Source organism: Thalassophryne amazonica, chromosome 12 (genome assembly GCF_902500255.1).
Source record: "Thalassophryne amazonica chromosome 12, fThaAma1.1, whole genome shotgun sequence".
Lineage (NCBI taxonomy): Eukaryota > Metazoa > Chordata > Actinopteri > Batrachoidiformes > Batrachoididae > Thalassophryne > Thalassophryne amazonica.
In genome coordinates, this window is record NC_047114.1 from 35,917,136 (window position 1) to 35,942,657 (window position 25,522).

Sequence of the window (25,522 nt, forward strand, 5' to 3'; positions counted from 1 at the left end):
GGTGGAAATTTGGTGAGAATCCATCAAGTAGTTTTGAAGTAGTAATCCTTCAAAGCCTTTATAAAGAGAAATCTTGATCCAGAATCTGGATCTGGAGCTAGATCGCCTCCAAAATCCAGTAGAGTCTCCCATGCCCTAATATCTATCTTTGGTGCAAATTTGGTGAGAATCTGTGAAGTAGTTTTGACATAATACCTCAAAGTGTATATAAAGTGAAATCTTGATCCAGAATCCGGATTTGGATCCAGATCACCTCCAAAATTGAATGGGTTCTTCCATGGCCTAATATGTATCTGTGGTGAAAATTTCGTCAAAATCTGTGCACCAGTTTTGACGTAATCCTGCTAACAGAGACAAATATATAAATAAATGCCAATGATTTTATTATGTATCCTTGGCAGACGTAATAAGAGCTAACATGTTTAAAATTTGCCCAATTCATTGTGTGGAAAAGATTTGTGGTTTTTATTTTTTAGTATGACGCTGCTATAAAATGGCTTCTTAACAGTAGATAAGTTGATACACATCTTATTCACATCTTTTCACATTTTACATATGAGTGAAGGATGTTTCTTATTTATAGCCTATTGATAAACCCTTGGCAAGTGACAACACACAAAAGAACAGCCATATCATCTGTGTGATGTCATTTTAGTGGTCCAGTGGACATGGTGTCCCGCGATTTTGAGGTTTAAGAACAGCAACTGTGACAGACGTTACAGCTGTGCCAAAAGTACTGCTGACAAATATTTTGCTTAAATTAGATCCATTCATTTGGTGTCTGTTCTTTCACTTTTCCAGGTGATGTACAGTATGCATTCTGTTGCAAGCTTTGAAGTTGACTCATTAGCTGAAATTCAGGATTCAATTTCAAATTCAGTTTATTCTATGCATTCAGACTTCGGTCTCAGTCAATCCATTTTTTCCTGTTTCCCTCAAGATCTGCCATAATTCTGCACATCAGTAAATTAATCAAAACTTTTGTTCATGTGGAACACCGGTGGCTATATCTGGCATTAAATAAACAAGGAAACACTAAGGATAAATGTGGACATGATGGCCTAAGGGTTATTGAGAGTTAAAGGGTCACTTCCCAGATTAAACTGGAAAAATCACTAGGTCATTACGATGGTCTTTTATCCCAAACTTGCTCTCGATGTGCACCATGACAATAGTTTGTGAATGTGAGGCATCAACTTAAAGGAGTTTGAGTGTCTTCATAATTTACACTTCAAAGTCCAGAACAAGAGCTGTACCAAAGTTCAAGTTTATAAGTGTGGTTTCACATTGTAATTTTGTGTTTGCGCAAGTGAACTTTCCACAGCGTACTTAAATGTGTACTGTCACCTTCATCATCAACATCATCCTCATCTATGTAGGCTGCAGGGTAGTAGGCTTGACATTCATAGGTTGCGGACATGTGTGACCTTGGCTTGTTTTCAGTTTGGTATGTAGCTGCGTTTGATTGGAGAACATTTATGCATGTTTTCAAGGTGACATAATTTTTCTGAGCAAATCACAATTAAAAACTGCATCTCCTCCTTTCCCCATGTGCCCCCACAGCTCATTTGTACTGCTTTTGTTTATTTCCTTCTTTTACTGTCTGCCCCTTCACTGTTGGTACTACTTCCATTGTTTGCAGGCCCGGCGCCAGAAAAAAAAATATTAAGGGGCAATGAGTTTATCACAGGGGGCGGGGTCGCACCCCCCACACACACACAAAAAAGTGCGCACCGGAGGGGACGTGCCTCTGAGCGTGCGTAATGAATTGGGTGCGCTCCTGGAAAGCTCATGTATTTAGGCTACACCGTTGTAAGAGACTGACTAAGAGTAAAGAGTGATGACAGTATTTTTTTAATTATTATTTGAAAATATAGACCCTCGGTCAAGTGATCTCCTGCATACCACAAAACCAAACCAACAACTGATCTGAGAAACGACACGAGACAGTAGATTAACCCCACATACAGCCCTCCATCACAAGCGCAAACACAGCGCAATTGGGCATGACAGTCACACAACGGGTCAAAGATAAACCTTTCATGTAGATATATTTACAACAATACATAACTTTTATCTTACCATAAAAGTCCATATCTTAACATAAAATTCTGTGTGGAAACTGGATGCTAGCCTACCTCAGTGGACTCAGGATCCTTGCCCTCTGCCGCACTGACAAGCACAACCCTCAAGGACGTACCTTTGCGTTGTCCAATAGGAACAGCACGTCGGGCCAAAACACAGAAGACTAGTGGCAGAAACCACTGATCTCTACAAAACGGATTGGTGCAGAAACCACTGATCTCTACAAAACATTAACGTGTCACAGGACTGCTCATTTATAGAGCAGTTTTCTGAAGAAAAATCCTTTGAAATGTTTTTTGTTGTTGTTTGTTACCTCAGAATTTCTGATTACTGTTAAAAAAGTTTAAAACACTTGTAATTAAAATAGCTAAATAAATCAGTAAATGGTTCTTTAGAAACCTTTCATCTGTAAATTAAAACCACCTGTTATTTCAGATTAGATAATTTCTTGTTTAACATAAGGACATTTATTTTTAGACAAAATACATGAAAATTTGTACATTTTTTAAGTCTGGTAGATTATTTATATCTCATTTCAACCAGAAAGACACTGTAAATAAATACAAATGTTTATTATAAATGCAATAGGAAATAATTTAACAATGACTGCAGTGTGATTGTAAAGTAGGATTTCTGTGACATAAACCTCATCATGAATTTTTTTTATAGTCATTTCAACTTGTAATTTCGTCAAAATATGTAATTGCCTTTAATGTTGTTATCAGGACAGAGTCATTTCTAAAATATGAATTTAAGTGCAATAAGTGGAGAGCTTCTACTTGTGCAAATGTCTTTTGACTTTGATTTCATGGACAATTTTAATGATCCGTTCATTTATTGTTAAAATATAAAATGAAACAGCTTTTTAAAAAATAATAAAATAGTTGCTGTTGAAAGAGCCTTTTATTTAGAAGCAGGTGATGTTCTGCTGGATTCTCGGGACCAGATGAAGGTCTCTTCTGCAGCTTTGAACTCTGGTGGTGTTGCTGAAGACACTTTTGTCCTATTTTGAAGAGCAGAGATGTTTTCTTTCGACTGGACTTCGCGGTGTTCAGCTCATCAATGGAAGTTTGGTTGTCTGCACAGCAAATGTTCCTGATTGGGACAAATAAAAATATTTCTTTAAATATAAAGAAACACTAAACAGTTTATATATAAAAAGTAAAAAAAACGGGGGGGAAAACGATGGAAAAAAAAAAACGCCCAAAAATAAGTTATTTAAAGTTGAGCTTTTGTGGTGTCTGAAGAAAGCTGTAGCTTTATTTGGTAAAAATCAAAAAGACTGAACCATTTAGAAATTAAAGTGTTCACTCAGATCGACTGTGCTAAAAGGCTAAGCTAACGTTAGCCGATCATGAAACCTTCACAGTTCAGTAAACGTCACCTTTTATTTTTACATCATTCTCACCTCAATAAAGCTCCGTTGGGTAAACTGGGACTTCGCATATATCCAAAAAGTGGGAAATTTCGGACTGAGTGGGTTTGCTCCATCACCCCGGCTGCCTGCCTCGGTCTTCCCAGTGATGATGCCTGAAGGCCGGCCCGCTGTCGCGGTTTGATCGATATCCCACCAAGTCGTCAGTCCTCCCTCGGTCGATGCCGCTCCGAAAAGTAGATGAAAAAAGCTTCTCCCAGCAGGGTGATGGGAGAATTGTTCTACTGCTGTTTTTTAAAGCTTTTTTGTGGTTCAGGTGACGCAAATTCAAGATGGCGATCGCTGAACTTTTTTCAGGTTGTGGAAATGGCCAGAGTGTGACGTAGCAATCTCCGCCCCCTTAGTAAAGTAATGAGTGTGAAAGGCCCTTCAACCTATCAAATCGCTTAAAATTAATTACTTTAGTTAATTAATTTGGTTTATTTGTTAAATACGTGATATTATTGAATAACTAATATTTTGCTATATTTTCCAGTATTTCTTTTTCTTTCTTTTTTATTTTTTGAGCGCTGGGTCCGATTGTTTGTTTGTTTATCTTCTATTATCAAAGGGGTGATGATAACCTACTTCAGCGTCTTGTAATTGGTCCAAAACTCTCAGTTTTTGTTCAGACCACCTCCTTTAATCTGATCAAAGTTTGGCCCTTTGGTCTGGACTGTGGTCCAAGGCAACTTTCTCACTTGCTATTTTGGTTCACACCAAATTGAAATGTCTAAAGGTTTGAATCAAACAAGATAGGTGTGAAAGCATCTTCAGAATCACTACAAAAATGCTGTCCATTTACCATGGAGAAGAAGGGCCTTGATCATCATTGTACATCCATGGATAAATATGGCGAAATTTGTCATCTGCCTTTCAAGGCCACATCCAAATCTAGAAATTTATATTTTCCTTGAAGACTGTTCTATATAAAGCCAGAATCGTCAATGTGTTTTTGCTAAATCAGTCTGTCAATTTTTTTCATTCCTCATTTGATCACACAACGTTCCTGAAATATCCCATGCTGGTGAGAATGTGCACTCCCCTGTGACTTCAAGGCAGAGACGGCCTATTATTGATTACTTTCATTCACAGCGGCGGAGGATTTAAACAGCAATTTGGAAAGCTTTTCCGCCGATATTTCTCTGAATGGTGATAATGAAATGGACTAAATTGTGGAGATTTTGATGCTGGAGAATCCAGGTGGTGTACAGCCTTACATGCTTGAGCCAGAACCATCAGAAGGAGAATATTCAGATGAAGAATAGGACAAAAACAATGAGCGTGACAATCAACACAGTGAGGAAGCCAGGGGCCTGGAAGAGCTGCATCGGTCAGTAATTTAGTTATGTAAATCATTAGTTCTTTTACTAACCACGATATTCAAAGGGTAACACCTTGGACCCAGGCCTTTGAAAGTAAATGACACATCTTTGAAATAAAATACCTTTTTCTGATTATGCAGAGGCATTATGACATAGCCAAACTGACTAATTTCTTTTCTTAATTTTTTTTTTCTGTGAAATAGATCCATTTGCTAATTTATACCCATTCCCATCAAATGTCACTGTAAACAATAGAGAGAAGGAATGAGACAGAAATACAAGACACAGACAGACAGACAAACAAGACCAGTACTCTAAGATATGGGGGGGGAATACTGTTACACTGGCCATGTCTGTGGTTTGTGCCACTGTGTTGCACCAAGATAAGCTCAGCTGCTATGTGTGGTACACAGAGCTGTGATGTGGACCAGCTTCCAGCCATTTGTCTGATCTGTGTGTGTGCCATGAACCGCCATGCTAATCCCTACCTGGAGGGAATGAGTCTGGTGGCGGAACGCTGTTTACTGTGGACAAATGACAGTGCTACATAGCTAAACAATACTTCTACATACAGTAATGTTCAGAATAATAGTAGTGCTATGTGAGTAAAAAGATTAATCCAGGTTTTGAGTATATTTCTTATCATTACATGGGAAACAAGGTAGCAGTAGATTCAGTAGATTCTCACAAATCCAACAAGACCAAGCATTCATGATATGCACACTCTTAAGGCTATGAAATTGGGCTATTAGTAAAAAAAAATATATATATATAAAAGGGGGTGTTCACAATAATAGTAGTGTGGCATTCAGTCAGTGAGTTCGTCAATTTTGTGGAACAAACAGGTGTGAATCAGGTGTCCCCTATTTAAGGATGAAGCCAGCACCTGTTGAACATGCTTTTGTCTTTGAAAGACAGAGGAAAATGGGACGTTCAAGACATTGTTCAGAAGAACAGCGTAGTTTGATTAAAAAGTTGATTGGAGAGGGGAAAACGTATACGCAGGTGCAAAAAAAAAAAACAGAGACACATGGAAGAAAACAACCATCAAAATGGATAGAAAAATAACCAGAATAGCAAAGGCTCACCCATTGATCAGCTCCAGGATGATCAAAGACAGTCTGGAGTTACCTGTAAGTGCTGTGACAGTTAGAAGACGCCTGTGTAAGCTAATTTATTTGCAAGAAACCCCCGCAAAGTCCCTCTGTTAAATAAAAGACATATGCAGAAGAGGTTACAATTTGCCAAAGAACACGTCAACTGGCCTAAAGAGAAATGGAGGAATATTTTGTGGACTGATGAGGTAAAATTGTTCTTTTGGGGTCCAAGGGCCGCAAACAGTTTATGAGACGACCCCCAAGCTCTGAATTCAAGCCACAGTTCACAGTGAAGACAGTGAAGCATGGTGGTGCAAGCATCATGATATGGGCATGTTTCTCCTGCTATGGTGTTGGGCCTATATATCACATACCAGGTATCATGGATCAGTTTGGATATGTTAAAATACTTGAAGAGGTCATGTTGCCTTATGCTGAAGAGGACATGCCCTTTAAATGGGTGTTTCAACAAGACAATGACCCCAGGCACACGAGTAAACAAGCAAAATCTTGGTTCCAAACCAATAAAATTAATGCCTCGCAGATGTGAAGAAATCATGAAAAACTGTGGTTATACAACTAAATACTAGTTTAGTGATTCACAGGATTGCTAAAAAAGCAGTTTGAACATAATAGTTTTGAGTTTGTAGCGTCAACAGCAGATGCTACTATTATTGTGAATACCGCCTTTTCTACTTTTTTTTTTTTACTAATAGCCCAATTTCATAGCCTTAAGAGTTTGCATATCATGAATACTTGGTCTTGTTGTATTTGTGAGAATCTACTGGTACCTTGTTTCCCATGTAACAATAAGAAATATACTCAAAACCTGGATTAATTTTTAGTCACATAGCACAACTATTATTCTGAACACTACTGTAGCTCTGTGTGCGAACACATCAGGAGTAAAGTCAGCGATGTGGGCTTCAGGGTATGTAACTATTATTACTATTCAATCCTACTGAGCTGTAAGTTTTTTTTTTTTTTTTCTCTGATTACACTGCGGATTACAACGCGGCAGAGATGGACATATGTTGATCACAAATCACAAGAATTTGTCTTGAAAGCAAAATTACATATGCAGACAGTAAAGCAAACTATACCTGGACACAGGCAGAGTGACTTCCAGCTACCTAAAGTTGGTCCCCAAGGTTACATAATGATTACTGATAAAAATGGCTATGAATCATGTGCAATTTTCAGTACCACTCTAACTTGTGCAGGCCCCAATATAACTGAAAAAATAAAATCAGCCAGAGAGTTGGAAGAAATTATTAATAATATCGTATATAATTTTTAAATTGTGTTGACTGGAGTGAAATATGTCCTTTAAGGCTGCAACAAATGTCAGTCACACTGAAAATTAGTGTAAAATAAAATACAATAATGGTAGCTGGAGAGTCATAAAATACTGCAAAATAACAGAAAATAACTATCACTGTAATTCTTCATGTTACAGTTGTGCTCATAGGTTTACATACCCAGAATCTTTTGGGCCATTGTTCAGAGAATATGAATGATAACACAAAGTTTTTTTTCACTCTTGGTTAGTGGTTGTGTGAAGCCATTTACTGTAAAACAATTGTGTTTACTCCTTTTAAATCATAATGACAACAGTAACTAACCAAACTAACCCTAAACAAAAGTTTACATACCCTGGTGATTTTGGCCTGATAACACATACACAAGTTGACACAAATGGGTTTGAATGGCTATAGTGCAGTGGTGTCCAAACTATTCCAGAAAGGGCCGAGAGTGTCCACGTTTTCCTTACAGGCACTGACTCCAGCAGGTGATTTCACTGATTAACATCACTTTGAGCAAGTGGGATGAGTTCATCATTGAAATCACTTGCTGGAGTCAGTGGCTGTAAAGAAAACCTGCACCCTCTTGGCCCTTTTTGGAATAGTTTGGACACCACTGCTATAGTGGGTATCCATCCTCACCTGTGATCTGGTTTCTTTTAATCAGTGTGTATAAAATGTTAGCGGGTTTCTGGGCTCATGACAGACCCTTGCATCTTTCATCTGGTGCTGCACTGATATTTCTGGTTTCTGAGTCATGGAGAATGCAAAAGACTTGTCAAAGGATCTGCAGGAAAATATAATTGAACTGTATAAAACAAGAAAGGGATATAAAAGGATATTGAAGGAACTGTAGTGTTCAAACTCTAATTAAGAAGTGGAAAATGAGGGATGCTGTTGAAATCAAACCACGGTCAGGTAGACCAACAAAAATTTCAGCAACAACTGCCAGGAAAATTGTTCGGGATGCAAAGAAAAACCCATAAATAACTTCAGCTGAAATACAGGACTCTGTGAAGCAAAGTGGTGTGGCTGTTTCAAGATGCACAATAAGGAGGCACTTGAAGAAAAATGGGTTGCATGGTTGAATCACCAAAGGAAAACGATTACTACGTAAATGCCACAAAGTATCCCACTTCCAATACACCATACAGCACAGAGAACAAAGTTATTTGGAGTGAAGAGACCAAAATTGAAGTTTTTGGCCACAACCATAAATGTTACATTTGGAGAGGAGTGAAAAAGGCCTATGATGAAAGGTGCACCATTCCTACTGTGAAACATGGAGGTGTTTAGGGGATGTGTGAGCTACAAAGGCACAGGAAACGTGGTCAAAATTGATGGCAGGATGAATGCTGTATGTCATCAGAAAATACTGAAGGAAAATTTGCACTCAACAGCCTGGAAGCTGTGCATGGGACATACTTGGACATTCCAACATGACAATGGTCCAAAACGCATGGCCAAGTCAACCTGTAATTGTCTATGGCAGAATACGAGGTCTGTCAATAAAGTATAGGTCCTTTTTATTTTTTTCAAAAACTATATGGATTTCATTCATATGTTTTTACGTCAGACATGCTTGAACCCTCGTGCGCATGCGTGAGTTTTTCCACGCAGTCGGTGACGTCATTCGCCTTTGAGCACTCCTTGTGGGAGGAGTCGTCCAGCCCCTCGTCGGAATTCCTTTGTCTGAGAAGTTGCTGAGAGACTGGCACTTTGTTTGATCAAAATTTTTTCTAAACCTGTGAGACACATCGAAGTGGACACGGTTCGAAAAATTAAGCTGGTTTTCGGTGAAAATTTTAACAGCTGATGAGAGGTTTTGAGGTGATACTGTCGCTTTAAGGACTTCCCAAGGTGCGAGACGTCGCGCAGCGCTCTCAGGTGCCGTCGTCAGCCTGTTTCAAGCTGAAAACCTCCACATTTCAGGCTCTATTGATCCAGGACGTTGTGAGAGAACAGAGACGTTTCAGAAGAAGTCGGTTTCAGCATTTTATCCGGATATTCCACTGTTAGAGGAGATTTTTTTAATGAAAGACGTGCGACCGGGTTGTAGCGTTGGCTCGCAGCCGCCGTGACGCTCCGCCACAGGAAAAACACCTCTGTTGGAAACCTTAAGGACAAGTTGGAACATGTCCAGCTGTTAAACAATTTCTCATATACTCACTCCACTGAAAGCCATCAAAAGCCGCCTGGATTTTACAAATGGTTATCAACACGGAGGTGTTTTTCCTGTGCCGCCGCACCTCGGCGGCTGCATCCCGATGCGCGGACCCATCCGCACGTCTTTCATTAAAAAAATCTCCTTTAACAGTGGAATATCCGGATAAAATGCTGAAACCGACTTCTTCTGAAACTTCTCTGTTCTCTCATGACGTCCTGGATCAATAGAGCCTGAAATGTGGAGGCTTTCAGCTTGAAACAGGCTGACGACGGCGCCTGAGAGCGCTGCGCGACGTCTCGCACTGTGGGAAGTCCTTAAAGCGACAGTATCACCTCAAAATCTCTCATCAGCCGTTAAAATTTTCACCGAAAACCAGCTTAATTTTTCGAACCATGTCCACTTCGATGTGTCTCACAGGTTTAGAAAAAATTTTGATCAAACAAAGCGCCAGTCTCTCAGCAACTTCTCAGACAAAGGAATTCCGACGAGGGGCTGGACGGCTCCTCCCACAAGGAGTGCTCACAGGCGAATGACGTCACCGACAGGCGTGGAAAAACTCACGCATGCGCACGAGGGTTCAAGCATGCCTGACGTAAAAACATATGAATGAAATCCATATAGTTTTTGAAAAAAATAAAAAGGACCTATACTTTATTGACAGCCCTCGTAAAGTCAAGGTTCTACAGTGGCCATCTCAGTCTGCTGACCTCACTATCACTGAGCCACTCTGGGGAGATCTCAAATGTGCAGTTCAAGCTAGACATCCCAGGAATTTACAGGAACTGGAGGCTTTTGTCAAGAAGAATGGGCAAATTTACCAATAAAAAAATGAAGAGTCTCAACTACCTTAAAAGACTCCCAACCACTAACAGTGAGTGAAAAAAAAAAAAATCAAAAATTCTGCCAGGGTATGTAAACATTTGAGCACAACTATATAGTTCATTGTAAAATAGTCTATTTTTTTGTGTGTTTTATGTATGGTATTCTAAATTAAATATTTTTTTATGCACCAAAATACGGAAACTGAAAGAAAAAAAAAACACCCATTTGATCAATAAAGTGAAAGAATACTAACACTCTGACAACTTTTAGCAGTGACTTGGCAAATAGAGGGAGTTGTAGCAAATTCTGTATCCAAGTGCAGAACAGTTAATGAAATGAAATCACAAAATATATTGTTTATTTGTAGGTTTGGTCTTTTTTGATGCATCTTTAACAAGGCCAGTTTGTTTGTTTAAATGATTTTGTTATGTTTTATTTTTGAAAAGAACCCTATGAATCCTAAAAGTGTTGTACAGCTTAGATAACCAGCCAGTACACAGCCTGTCAATCTTACGTCACACAGCATCACCTGTTGATGCTCATATAAGATAAAATCTGGCAACAAAGAAAGAAAGCAGCAGAGCACGAGTCAGACTTCTCGGATGAACGGAAGCGCAGTCAGCACTGCGAGTACAGAGACAACACTGCATGAAAAGAGGCTTTTCCGGACCAATAAATGTCTGAATCCAACATGAAAACAGACATGTACGCATTTGCTCTTAGAAACCAAAGTGACTCAACTAGGAAGCAGATGAATGTGAGAGCTCATACTTGATTTGTTCAAGCAGATTAATTAGCCTGGTTCAGTCAGCAAACATCTGTAAATGTCCAGTAAGATACCACAGTACACAAATCTGTATTAGAAAATATCCTGTAAATGTCAGAATACAGGGCCCATTTTAAATGTTATGGATATATATTAATCCATACTACATGCTTTACTGTATTTTACATACACTCAACAAAAATATAAACGCAACACTTTTGGTTTTGCTCCCATTTTGTATGAGATGAACTCAAAGATCTAAAACTTTTTCCACATACACAATATCACCATTTCCCTCAAATATTGTTCACAAACCAGTCTAAATCTGTGATAGTGAGCACTTCTCCTTTGCTGAGATAATCCATCCCACCTCACAGGTGTGCCATATCAAGATGCTGATTAGACACCATGATTAGTGCACAGGTGTGCCTTAGACTGTCCACAATAAAAGGCCACTCTGAAAGGTGCAGTTTTGTTTTACTGGGGGGGATACCAGTCAGTATCTGGTGTGACCACCATTTGCCTCATGCAGTGCAACACATCTCCTTCGCATAGAGTTGATCAGGTTGTCAGTTGTGGCCTGTGGGATGTTGGTCCACTCCTCTTCAATGGCTGTGTGAAGTTGCTGGATATTGGCAGGAACTGGTACACGCTGTCGTATACGCCGGTCCAGAGCAGCCCAAACATGCTCAATGGGTGACATGTCTGGTGAGTATGCCGGCCATGCAAGAACTGGGACATTTTCAGCTTCCAAGAATTGTGTACAGATCCTTGCAACATGGGGCCGTGCATTATCCTGCTGCAACATGAGGTGATGTTCTTGGATGGCACAACAATGGGCCTCAGGATCTCGTCACGGTATCTCTGTGCATTCAAAATGCCATCAATAAAATGCACCTGTGTTCTTCGTCCATAACAGACGCCTGCCCATACCATAACCCCACCGCCACCATGGGCCACTCGATCCACAACATTGACATCAGAAAACCGCTCATCCACACGACGCCACACACACTGTCTGCCATCTGCCCTGGACAGTGTGAACCGGGATTCATCCATGAAGAGAACACCTCTCCAACGTGCCAAACGCCAGCGAATGTGAGCATTTGCCCACTCAAGTCGGTTACGATGACGAACTGGAGTCAGGTCGAGACGCCGATGAGGACGACGAGCATGCAGATGAGCTTCCCTGAGACGGTTTCTGACAGTCTGTGGAGGAATTCTTTGGTTATGCAAACCGATTGTTTCAGCAGCTGTCCGAGTGGCTGGTCTCAGACGATCTTCGAGGTGAACATGCTGGATGTGGAGGTCCTGGGCTGGTGTGGTTACACGTGGTCTGCGGTTGTGAGGCTGGTTGGATGTACTGCCAAATTCTCTGAAACGCCTTTGGAGACAGCTTATGGCAGAGAAATGAACATTCAATACACGAGCAACAGTTCTGGTTGACATTCCTGCTGTCAGCATGCCAATTGCACGCTCCCTCAAAACTTGCGACATCTGTGGCATTGTGCTGTGTGATAAAACTGCACCTTTCAGAGTGGCCTTTTATTGTGGACAGTCTAAGACACACCTGTGCACTAATCATGGTGTCTAATCAGCATCTTGATATGACACACCTGTGAGGTGGGATGGATTATCTCAGCAAAGGAGAAGTGCTCACTATCACAGATTTAGACTGGTTTGTGAACAATATTTGAGGGAAATGGTGATATTGTGTATGTGGAAAAAGTTTTAGATCTTTGAGTTCATCTCATACAAAATGGGAGCAAAACCAAAAGTGTTGCGTTTATATTTTTGTTGAGTGTATATCCATGAAACATGATGTTGTACTGGAATGTATCAAGTTCACATATGTATGTTTTTTGCTTTCATGCTGTGCAAATTAAGCAAAAACACAGTTTGCAATTATTAAAGGATCACATCATCTGCCTTAACAGCAAGGAAATGTAGGTCACCAAGTGAGTAAAAACATTCAAATTTGTAGCCAAAAACCACACTGAGATGATGTGTCCTAAGGTGTTTCAGCAAGAGCAGGGAGCAGCTCAGTTGACATGTCTCAGAGAGAGTCAAGATATGGACATATGTGACAGAAGTCTCAGACCCATTTCAGATATCACACACAGACAGGATTATCAACTCTGGGAATGTTCAACAAGAAACTGCAGCCATATGATTTTACACAAAATGCATCACACAGCTGACACACAGGCATACATACAGTTATGAATAGAAGTAATCAAAGCCACCGTCTCTGGGCTCTATCATACACCCCACACAAAGTTTTGCAAAGCCCACCACAAGTGTCATTGCTTGCATCCAACGGACACAACTGTCATTTTTTTCACCAAGTATCCGTGTCTTCTAAATTATAATTGCACTTGCCTTTCTGCGGGTGGGTTGGTCTAAAAATAATGTATGGTCCATTCATATCCATCACCAGAAAGTGTTAGACTAGTGGTGGCCAAGTTTGGTCCTGACACTCTTAGTTGTCTCCCTGCTCCAACACACCTGAATCCAATGAAAGGCTCATTTAAAGTCTGCTGACGAGTCTTTCATTGGATTCAGGTGTGTTGGAGCAGGGAGACAACTAAGAGTGTCAGGAATGTGGCTCTCGAGGACCAAACTTGGCCACCCCTGTGTTAGACCATTAAAAAACAGCTCTAAAGTCTATTGTTGTGACAGACGTGTTTTATATCACAGCAGACATGCTGTATACTTACACATACTGTATCACCAATCACCTGCAGTGCTGTAATATTATTAATACAAGGTCTGTCCATAAAGTATTGTACGTTTTTATTTTTTTTTAAACTACATGGATTTGATTCATATGTTTTCACGTCAGACAAGCTTGAACCCTTGTGCGCATGCATGAGTTTTTCCACGCCTGTTGGTGACGTCATTCGCCTGTGAGCACGCCTTGTGGAAGGAGTGGTCCCGCCCCGTTGTCGGATTTTCATTGTCTGGAAATGGCGGCATGATTTGGGGTTTTTTTCCATCAGAATTTTTTCAGAAGCTGTTAGAGACTGGCACCTGGAAACCATTCGAAAAATTTATTTGGCTTTCGGTGAAAATTTTACCGGCTTCACAGAGAATAAGGTCTGTTAGTACAGCTTTGAAAATCCAATGAAAATCTGATGACGGGGCGGGTCCACTTCTTCCACAAGACGTGCTCACAGGCGAATGACGTCACCGACAGGCGTGGAAAAACTCACGCATGCGCACAAGGGTTCAAGCTTGTCTGACGTGAAAACATATGAATCAAATCCATATAGTTTAAAAAAAAATAAAAAAGGTACGATACTTTATGGACAGACCTCGTATCATGGTATGTTATGGCACGAAAGGAAAAACAGCACGAGTAGGGTGGGAAAACTCATATTTTAGGAGGAAATTGTCCTCGTATGATCTGTGAATCAGTGGAATGTTATAGTGGGGTGCCAAAAGTGGTCACATTTACAGTTTTATTTCAGATTTATGCACCAAGTGATTGGTACCAAATTGGTGATTAGGGTCTCGTAACAATTTAGATGTGATGAAATTTTGGGGGGGAACATTGTGGGCACATGGAGGTATAGGAGTGTGATGCAAGAGGAATGCTGATGAGTAAATCTTTCAGAACTTTTAACGTTAAGGACCAGTTTGGACATACGAGGTCTGTCCAAAAAGTATTTGACTTTTATTTTTTGCAAAAACCATATGGATTTGAATCACGTGTGATTGCATCAGCCAAGCTTGAACCTTCTTGCGCATGCGTGAGTTTTTTCACGCCTGTCGGTTGCGTCATTCACCTGTGAGCAGGCTTTGTGTGAGCAGTGGTCCACCCCTCTCGTCGGATTTTTATTGCGAATAAATGTCTGAATGATTTGGAGCTTTGCTGCATCAATTTTTTTCCAGAAACTGTGAGAGACCTCCAGGTGGACACCGTTCGGAAAATTAATATGGCTTTCAGGGACAATTTTGTGGGGATTACACAGATTAAGGAGTGTTACTGCCGCTTTAAGGACGGCCCACAACAGCTGAGAGCACGCCGTGCTCCCAGTGCCGATCGACAGGCTGAATCAACCAGATCATTTCCAACGTGAAGGCTTTGTTGATCTGGGACGTCATCTGACTTCCACAAAAAAAGGAAAAAGGCGTGGACATCAGCACTTTTTCGGCACATTCCACTGTTAAAGGAGTTTTTTTTCATGGAAAGAAAAGCGGACGGATGCGACACCGTGCCGTTCATGGCACGGGACAAAACCACCTTTGTGTTGGTCTCACAGGACGGCTTTGAGATGGCTTTCAGATGGCTGTGGGTTTTCAGTCATGTGACTAAGAGAAATTGTGGATGAGCCTGGGCATGCCAGAACATGTCCTGTGAGGCTTCATCATGGCATTGCGCCATGCGGCTCCACCACGACGCGCGGAATTCCTCCGCACGTTTGTCTCAATGTGCTGAAAAAGTGCTGATGTCCACGTCTTCCGCAATTCCTGTGCTAGTCAGAGGACGTCCCGGATAAAACACAGCATCCAGTTTGGAAATGAACGGCACATTCCACGTTTTTGTCATGGAAAGAGGAGAGGAGGAATTCCGCGCATCGCGGTGGAGCCGCATGGCGCAAAGCAACGCCGTGATGAAGCCTCACAGGACATGTTCTGGCATGTCCAGGCTCATCCACAATTTCTCGGATAGTCACACGACTTAAAACCCACCGACAGCCGTCTGAAAGCCATCTCAAAGCCGTCCTGTGAGACCAACACGGAGGTGGATTTGTCCCGCGCCATGAACGGCATAATGGCGCATCCGTCCACTTTTCTTTCCATGAAAAAAACTCCTTTAACAGTGGAATGTGCTGAAAAAGTGCTGATGTCCACGCCTTTTTCCCTTTTTTGTGGAAGTCAGACAACGTCCCGGATCAACAAAGCCTACACGTTGGAAATGATCAGGTTGATTCAGCCTGTCGATCGGCGCTGGGAGCGCGGCGCGCTCTCAGCAGTTGTGGGCCGTACTTAAAGCGGCAGTAACACTCCTTAATCTGTGTAATCCCCATAAAATCATCCCTGAAAGCCATATTAATTTTCCGAACGGTGTCCACCTGGAGATCTCTCACAGTTTCTGGAAAAAAACTGATGCAGCAAAGCTCCAAATCGTTCAGACATTTATTCGCAATAAAATCCGACGAGAGGGGTGGACCAGTGCTCACACAAAGCCTGCTCACAGGTTAATGATGCAACCGACAGGCGTGAAAAAACTCATGCATGCGCACGAAGGCTCAAGCTTGGCTGATGCAATCACACGTGATTCAAATCCATATGGTTTTTGCAAAAAATAAAAAGGTCCGATACTTTTTGGACAGACCTCGTATAACACATCAGTAGTTTTGATCCAGTGAATTACAACCTTAAATTCAAGTAATTTCATCATAGCAGCCACAATTTTGATGGTTTGTTCAAAAATCCATTAAAATATAGGTTTTTCCAGTTGTTCAGAAAAAAACTATTATTTGAAAACATAGTTTTGTGGAACATTTGTATTTGTTTCAGTTACACAGAGCTACACATCATAATGACCATTTAAAGAATATAACATTTAAAGCATTGATATGTGAGTTACAGTTATTTTAAAATCTATAAAATCCACTGTCATCTTCAAGTCTTTAAATGCTGTGATTGTCAGGCTTACTGGTACAGTGCAGCTGGACACAAGTGCGGGATTCACATGTCGATAAAACAGGGTTTAATAAATGTTCAGGGAGGGTTCGGTACACAGGTAGGCAGGACAAGATAAATAACAGGATCTGAAGCATTGGGCAGAGACAAAGTCAAAAAACAGGCAGACACGTCAAAAAAAAAAAAACAGGCTTAACAAGGACAAAATGCTCAGGAGAAAAGTGCTCATAAGTGGCTCAAGGTTCAACAATCTCGCAACCAGGCAGGGTGACAGGAAATGCAAGACAGGTGTGTGTGGAAGGATCTGGAAAGGGACGTGGCAAGCAGGAGAGGGGACAGGGAGGGGACACCCATCACCAAGCATTAGACAGCAGACAAGAAAGGTCCCTCCAACAAAACCCCAATCAAATATGACTGACAGAAAACCAGTAGAGACAAAATAAAGTAAAAACAAAACACACTACCCACAGACCCCAATCATGACAGTGATGACCATTACATATTTCACAGGAAGAACACATTTCATTTTATGTGCATGCAACTCAACTCAACTTTTTTTCTTATATAGCGCCAAATCACAACAAACAGTTGCCCCAAGGCGCTCCATATTGTAAGGCAAGGCCATACAATAATTATGAAAAACCCCAACGGTCAAAACGACCCCCTATGAGCAAGGACTTGGCAACAGTGGGAAGGAAAAACTCCCTTTTAACAGGAAGAAACCTCCAGCAGAACCAGGCTCAGGGAGGGGCAGTCTTCTGCTGAGACTGGTTGGGGCTGAGGGAAAAAACCAGGAAAAAGACATGCCGTGAAGGGGCAGAGATCGATCACTAATGATTAAATGCAGAGTGATGCATACGGAGCAAAAAGAGAAAGAAACAGTGCATCATTTCAATTTGCTAATACAACAATGTGTCTCAAATACCAAACAATTTCCTCAATGTACACTGAACAAAAATATAAATGCAACACTTTTGTTTTTGCTCCCATTTTTCATGAGCTAAACTCAAAGATCTAAACATTTTTCTATATATACATCCCACCTCCCAGGTGTGGCATATCAAGATGCTGATTAGACAGCATGATTATGATTAGGGCCTGTCAGCGAGCGCCTGGTGGCTGGGCTTGCCACGGAGTCCAATCGGGCACAGCCTGAAAAAGCAACATGGACTTTCCATCTTTACCCTGTGGGCTCACCACCCCCAGGGGGAACCGCTGGTGTCGGGTGCACTGTCCTTTGGGTGGCAGTGAAAGTCAAGGGCCTTGATGGACCAGACCCAGGCAGCAGGGGCCAGCTCTGGGGGTGTGGAATCTCACCTCGCTGTGGGGGAAGGAGCCGGAGCTCATGCGGGAGGTGGAGCGATACCAGTTAGATCTGGTGGGTCTTGCCTCCATGCACAGCCTCGGCTCTGGAACCACTCTCCTTGATAGGGGTTGGACCTTATTCTTCTCTGGAATTGTCCAGGGGGTGAAGTGCCCGGCGGGTGTGGAGACAGTCATGAGTCCCTGGCTGAGCGCCAATACGTTGGAGTTTACTCCACTAGACGAGAGGGTCGCCTCCCTGCGTCTTTGGGTGGCGGGGGGGAAAACTCTGACTGTTGTTTGTGCATATGCACCGAACAGCATTTTGGAGTATTCAGCTTTCTTGGAGTCCCTGAATGGAGTCTTGTATGGGGCTCCAGTGGGGGACTCCATTGTTCTGCTGGGGGACTTCAACGCACACTTGGGTAATGACAGAGACACCTGGAGAGGTGTGATTGGGAGGAATGGCCTCCTTGATCTAAACCTGAATGGTTGTTTGCTATTGGACTTCTGTGCTAGTCATGGACTGTCCGTAATGAACACCATGTTCGAACATAAGGATGGTCATAAGTGTACATGGTACCAAGGCACCCTAGGCTGAAAATCGATGATCGATTTTGTGATCGTATCATCTGATTTGAGGCCGCATGTTCTGGACACTCGGGTGAAGAGAGGGGCAGAGCTGTCAACTGATCACCATCTGGTGGTGAATTGGATCAGAGGGTGGGGGAGGACTTTGGACAGACCTGGTAAGCCCAAAGGGATAGTGTGGGTGAATTGGGAACATCTGGAGGAGCCCACTGTCCAACAGATCTTCAACTCACACCTCCGGCAGAGCTTCTCTAGCATCCGTGTGGAGGTTGGGGGTATTGAACCAGAATGGGCAATGTTCAAAGCTTCCATTGCTGAAGCTTCAGCAGGGACCTGTGGCCTAAAGGTCTTAGGTGCCTCAAGGGGCGGCAACCCTCAAACACCGTGGTGGACACTGGTGATCAGGGAAGTTGTCAGACTGAAGAAGAGTCCTTCCAGATATGTTATCTCAGAGGCCTCCAGAGGCAGTTGCAAGGCACCGACAGGCCTGAAGGGCAGCAGCCTCTGCTGTGGAGGAGGCAAAGCAGCCAGTGTGGGAGGAGTTCAGAACAACCATGGAGAAGGACTTTCGGTCATTACCAAGATGCCTCTGGCGGACCATGAGGCACCTCAGGAGGGGAAAACGGGGAACCATCCAAGCTGTCTACAGTAAGGCTGGGACTCTGTTGACCTCAACTGAGGATGTAATCTGGCGCTGGAAGGAACACTTTGAGGAACTCCTGCATCACACCGGAGCGCCCTCTATAGTAGCGGCAGAGCTGGAAGCTGATGGAGGATTTTCATCAATTTCCCTGGTGGAAGTCACTGAGGTAGTCAAACAACTCCACAGTGGCAAGGCCCCGGAGGTTGATGAGATCTGTCCAGAAATGTTGAAGGCTCTGCATGCGTGGAGGGATTGTCTTAGATGAGACGTCTCTTCAACACTGCGTTGAGGTCGGGGACAGTGCCTAAGGAGTGGCAAACTGGGGTGGTGGTCCCCATATTTAAAAAGGGGAACCAGAGAGTGTGTGCCAACTACAGGGGCATCACACTACACAGCCTCCCGGGTAAAGTCTACTCCAGGGTACTGGAAAGGAGGGTTCGGCCGATAGTCAAACCTCTGATTGAAGAGGAACAATGTGGGTTCTGTCCTGGCCGTGGAACAACCGACCAGCTCTTTGCTCTCACAAGGATCATGGAGGGTGCCTGGGAGTATGCCTACCCAGTCTACATGTGTTTTGTGGGCTTGGAGAAGGCGTATGATCGGGTACCCCGGGAGATACTGTAGGAGATGCTGTGAGAGTATGGAGTGATGGGGTCCCTTCTCAGGGCCATCCAATTTCTGTACTCGCAAAGCGAGAGCTGTGTTCGGGTGCTCAGCAGTAAGTCGGACTCGTTTGTCACCAATCCTGTTTGTGATATTCATGGACAGGATATCGAGGTGTAGTCGGGGGGAGGAGAGTTTCCAGTTTGGTGGGATCAGGGTCTCATCACTGCTTTTTGCAGATGATGTGGTGCTGTTGGCTTCATCGGCCGGTGACCAACACTCACTGGATCGGTTCACAGTTGAGTGTGAAGTGGCTGGGATGGGGATCACCACCTCTAAATCTGAGGCCATGGTTCTCAGCAGGAATCCGATGGATTGCCTACTCTGGGTAGGGAATACGGCCTTGCCCCAAATGAAGGAGCTCAAATACCAGGTTCAAGTCAGGGTCTTGTTCACGAGTGAGGGGATGAGGGAGCGTGAGATTGTCTGGAGAGTTGACGCAGCAGGGGTGGTATTGCATTCACTCTACCTGTTGTGACGAAAAGGGAGCTGACCCAAAAGGCGAAGCTCTCGATCTACTGGTCAATCTGCGTTCCTACTCTCACCTATGGTCATGAGTGTTGGGTCATGACTGAAAGAACTAGATTGCGGGTACAAGCGGCTGAAATGGGCTTCCTCAGGAGGGTGGCTGGTGTCTCCCTTAGAGACAGTGTGAGAAGTTTGGCCATCCGTGGGGAGCTCGGAGTAGAGTTGCTGCTCCTTCGCATTGAAAGGAGCCAGCTGAGGTGGTTCGGGCATCTGGTAAGGATGCCTCCTGGGCGCCTCCCAAGGGAGGTGTTCCAGGCACGTCCATCTGGGAGGAGACCCCGGGAAGACCCAGGACTCGGTGGAGAGATTGTATCTCCACACTGGCCTGGGAACGCCTCGGGATCTCCAGTCAGAGGTGGTCAGTGTGGCCCGGGAAAGGGAAGTCTGGGGTCCCCTGCTGGAGCTGTTGCCCCCGCGACCTGAACCCGGAAAAGCGTTTGATGAGTGAGTGATGAGTGATAAAGAAGAAGAAGAAGAAGGTGTCCTTTATTGCAGACAAATGTATCGACTGCTTTTAAAGTTTAGAAAACAATGCTACAACATATATGTTTTCATATGGCACCGACATTGACTGCACAGTAACAAGTTTTTACACCATAAAGATGAGAGAGAAGAAGCAGAACAGCAGTTATGTGCTGTGCTATAAAACACCAATCATCCATTTTATCATCTGAAGTGGCTATTAGAGTGTATGCATTCATCAGCCTGAGGGGCAAGCGTAGATGGTATAGTGAGTAGCCACTGATGAAGACAAGTGCCCCCGTACAGAGAATACGTTCCTATGGTTATGCATCAGGATGATGGATTTGAGATTTCACTCCATTAATTTCTGACCAGGCTGACTTCCATTCATTTGTCACTTTGCAGAGTGCATACGGACTTCAGGCAAATTGAAGTAAAAGGGAGCGAGGGAGAGATGAATATTGCACTTTATGAGGGATGTAAAGCAGCACCTGCCACACATGACCATTCATTAATATCACATATGCAATTGTGGATTTGGCAAGAAATGGCAGGGAAAGAAGTTTGAGCATAAATGCATGCTAATTTGTAGGAAGTTATGCATTCTTGTCAACTGTTTTAGAATTTCCAGCTGAACTGTCAAGATGGATTAGAAAGGGGAAGAACTCTTAGATTTTTGCATTGAAGCAACATTGATGTCTGGACTCCAATCATAATAAATCATTCTGTCTGTGCAGGCAGAGCTCTTTAATTGAAACTTTAAAAAATCTCTGCACACTCATTCACTGCATTCAAGATTGATCTGAAGGGGGAAAACACTTTGATGAGACGTTTTATGTTGTTCTGACCATTTTTACACAAGCAAAATGAGATATCTGCAGAATGTGGCAAAATGACAAATGACTGATAAGTGCATCAGTGAATCAAAAAGACCATCTCAGCATAACAAAGACAAGCCAAAGCACAACTTGCATAACTGTCTCATGCATTGTCTCGCCAATCTTGCACCAGTAAATAAAGATGTATTCTCTCCATATTCTGGCAGGTGACTGAAACCAGAACTGGGCCCCTGGGATGCAGTAACTATGACAACCTGGACACAGTCAGCTCTGTCCTGGTTCACAGTCCAGAAAACAAGGTTCAACTGCAAGGTAAAAATGTTGTTCTAAATTGTAGTGGTGAACTGAGCTTGGCATCGCCCTCCAGGCATCAAATCACAAGGGCTTTGTCACAATACATAAATACCAACAGAAAAGTAACTTTACACACAGACATGAGATATATAGAGTACAGTCACATAAAAAAGTATTTTGACACTCTTACATCACCACAGTGGAGTTTGAGATGAAACAGTCCAGATGTGGTTGTGGTGTAGAAGGAGTTTAACAAAAATGACATATTAACCATTTGGAGCCATTTTTATCAATAGTGCTTCTGTTTTTAGAGTATATATGTGTAATGGTTTGACTAAAAGACCCCAGTGCAGAGAACCACAAGAATGGAAGGTAAAAGGTTCAGCGTCTCACCGGCAAAATATAGCACTTTTGAGCAGGATGCCAACAGGCTTGGTCAACAACAGGCAACATGTGGACCAGAATAACGCTAATAAAACCTTAATTCCAAAGTGTGACCCACGCCAAGGGCAGCACAGTGGCTTAGTGGTTGTCACTGCTGCCTCACAGCAAGAAGGTCGTGGGATTGCTTCCCACCTGGCCCTTTCCATGTGGAGTTTGCCTGTTTTCCCCATAGATGGAGAACTGGGACCTGTTTATTTACTTAAAGTGACAGAACCTTTCATGTGTATTTCTGAAAAGGGCATCCCATGGGACATTCAAAACAGCACTGCTGACGCGGCCCAGACGGAGCATATAGCCAGGATTAACCCTTTTCCACCATTTTGCAAGAATCGCAAATACTGGAAAATTATGGGGTAGGGCATATGTAAAAATACATAACTCTGTCAGTTTCTAAGCTAAAATTAGGATCTATGGCTCAAAATGTTTGGTTTGTTGTCCTTTATTTGTTACAAATATAATTTATCCAAATTAGTCTTTTTTCAAGGTCAACAGGGGTCAAAAGGTCACATAAGACCTAAAAAGCTTGAAATCTACCCATATTTTACTTTTGAGCCATTTTTATGAGAAAATCTTACATAAATGTAACCAAACTTATTTTTTCTGATAGAATAAACACCAGGGCAGTTTTTAGAAAACAACCAATCAGTCTGGATAACTTTTTGGTGTACACAGACCATGCCAATTCATAGTGTATGTGGAGTCTCTCAGTCACTTGTTACTGCTTTTGTTGCTAGGTGGCTCCACTGTATGAAGCCTAGATCTTCAATTTTTAGAGGGCAGAAATTAGCATAACAATATTGGAAAGCACTGACAGCATTGTTTCTAAATTAAAACAAGATGTTTTTAAGCTACAATGTAGCTTATTAAAGATGCAAGTTTTAGGGTTACATGTAGGAAAGTCAAGAATTTGTGTAGCAAATGAACTAGCTACCAGTTTGGTGAAAGTGAAAGTACATGTACAACCCCTGGCAAAAATTATGGAATCACCGGCCTCGGAGGATGTTCATCAGTTGTTTAATTTTGTAGAAAAAAAGCAGATCACAGACATGACACAAAACTAAAGTCATTTCAAATGGCAACTTTCTGGCTTTAAGAAACACTATAAGAAATCAGGAACACAGCTGACTGTGAACAACCAACATCTTTTGCAACATTGCGTGATGATTTACCCTCTTTTAAGAGTTTGATAATCCTCTCCTTTGTTTCAATTGACATCTCTCGTGTTGGAGCCATGATTCATGTCAGTCCACTTGGTGCAACAGCTCTCCAAGGTGTGATCACTCCTTTTTAGATGCAGACTAACGAGCAGATCTGATTTGATGCAGGTGTTAGTTTTGGGGATGAAAATTTACAGGGTGATTCCATAATTTTTTCCTCAGAATTGAGTGATTCCATATTTTTTTCCTCTGCTTGGTCTAAAAAGTAACCGTTACTCACTGCCACAATCTTTTTTTCTTGATTTCTTATAGTGTTTCTTAAAGCCAGAAAGTTGCCATTTGAAATGACTTTAGTTTTGTGTCATGTCTGTGATCTGCTTTTTTTCTACAAAATTAAACAACTGAATGAACATCCTCCGAGGCCGGTGATTCCATAATTTTTGCCAGGGGTTGTAGATATGATAGATCTGTGTGACTGCAAGTATTGTAAGTGTAAAAAAAACTAAGTAAAGATGGCTTTTCTGTACATATATCTGCAGAATTTGGCACGCACCTACTGTTCACGATTTTGGTTCCTTATGCCCTAATATACTGTATTGTGATGTCCACATTCTAAGCAAGCTATCAGTTTTCACAAACAAATATTGTGCAGCAATTAGGATCAGTTTAATGGGTAAAATGGTATCAGGGGGTCAGTTAGGCTACCTCCTTTAGTCTTGATGGACTATTTTTAGAGATAATTTCAGGCCCATCACATTTGAAAATGTTATTTATTCAGTGCATTTTAAATTCTTTGTCTTGTCAAGCTCCTTACGACAGTACAAATTATACCATCTTCCTTTCAGGCAATGACTTCTAATTCCCTAACTTTCCATAAGACCTGACATGGATAAGCTGGAATGTATTGTCGTGGCTCGTCTTTAGTCTTCTTGGGATGTCGTCTTTTAGATAACACAAACTAATTGCAAGTGATATGCTAGAAAAGGACACAACACTTTAGAATAATTCAGCCTTAAGCAAGATAAAATGCACAGAGTTTTTAAGTTTATTTAAGCCTTCGACACAGAGCTTAGACAAACTGAGTCCTCTAGAGAGACTGAATATGACAACCGCGCTCGTCTATTTATTGGAGACCCGCGGGCATCGCTCCTCCTTCAACTTTTTTATTTATTTCATTCCCAAGACATGGTTTTCTATTGGAAGCGTCCTCTAGTGAACCCTAAGCAGGTGTTAGGCCATTATTTCAATGTGACAAACGCTCCCATTAAAACGTGAAGGATTTACAACTGATTTTTTTAAAAGACCTTCAGCCACAGGTGCAGCTGGCCTGAGGCCCCCCCCGCACGTGGCCTCAGCCACACGTGCAGCTGGCCTGAGGCCCCTGCACGTGGCCTGCGGGAAAGCACCTAAAAGGCCTTGGAAAGCCCCTGACAGACTGAATGACTAATAGAGCCCTTTTTTTGGGTTGAACACCTGCTAGTTCAACCAGAGGACATACAGTTCGGATCAGGACACTTGATAGTTCATCATAGTTCAAATAAGGACCTAAAAATTCTTCTACAGTCCCTCCTCTGGGACTCGAAAGAGTCCCATTACATCAACTATACTCTTGGGTTGTTTACTGACAAGACATCCTCATTTGTGCATTGCAATAAAAAAGAAAAACACATCACTCGACTTACTGATAACTCTGGTGCGAATATGAATATCAGTGATACTTCACACGGTAAATATATTGAAGTTTAAGTGCAGGTGAACCTACCTACTAAGGCACAAGGTGATCAATTAGCTGGATTATATCAACGCAAGGTGACATTCAAACATTGAGTTTTGGTATAATTCAAGGCACTTAAAATGGCCACATAAAACAAGTTACAGCAACCTCTTAATCATGGCAAAGTAAAGGCTTTACATTGACATCAGTGCAACCAATCATCTTCTGGCATCTATTGTCTCACTCAACC

General features: G+C 42.3%; 1 protein-coding gene across 1 annotated transcript in view; it reads left to right on the forward strand.

The window, feature by feature from the left end:
- LOC117521657 (BMP/retinoic acid-inducible neural-specific protein 3-like) overlaps nucleotides 1-25,522 on the forward strand; it is a 153,081-nt gene that overhangs the window by 40,966 nt on the left and 86,593 nt on the right. The window contains exon 5 of the mRNA XM_034182978.1: nucleotides 21,870-21,975. Within this exon, the coding sequence (XP_034038869.1) occupies nucleotides 21,870-21,975 (106 nt within the window). The remainder of the gene's footprint in view (nucleotides 1-21,869; nucleotides 21,976-25,522) is intronic.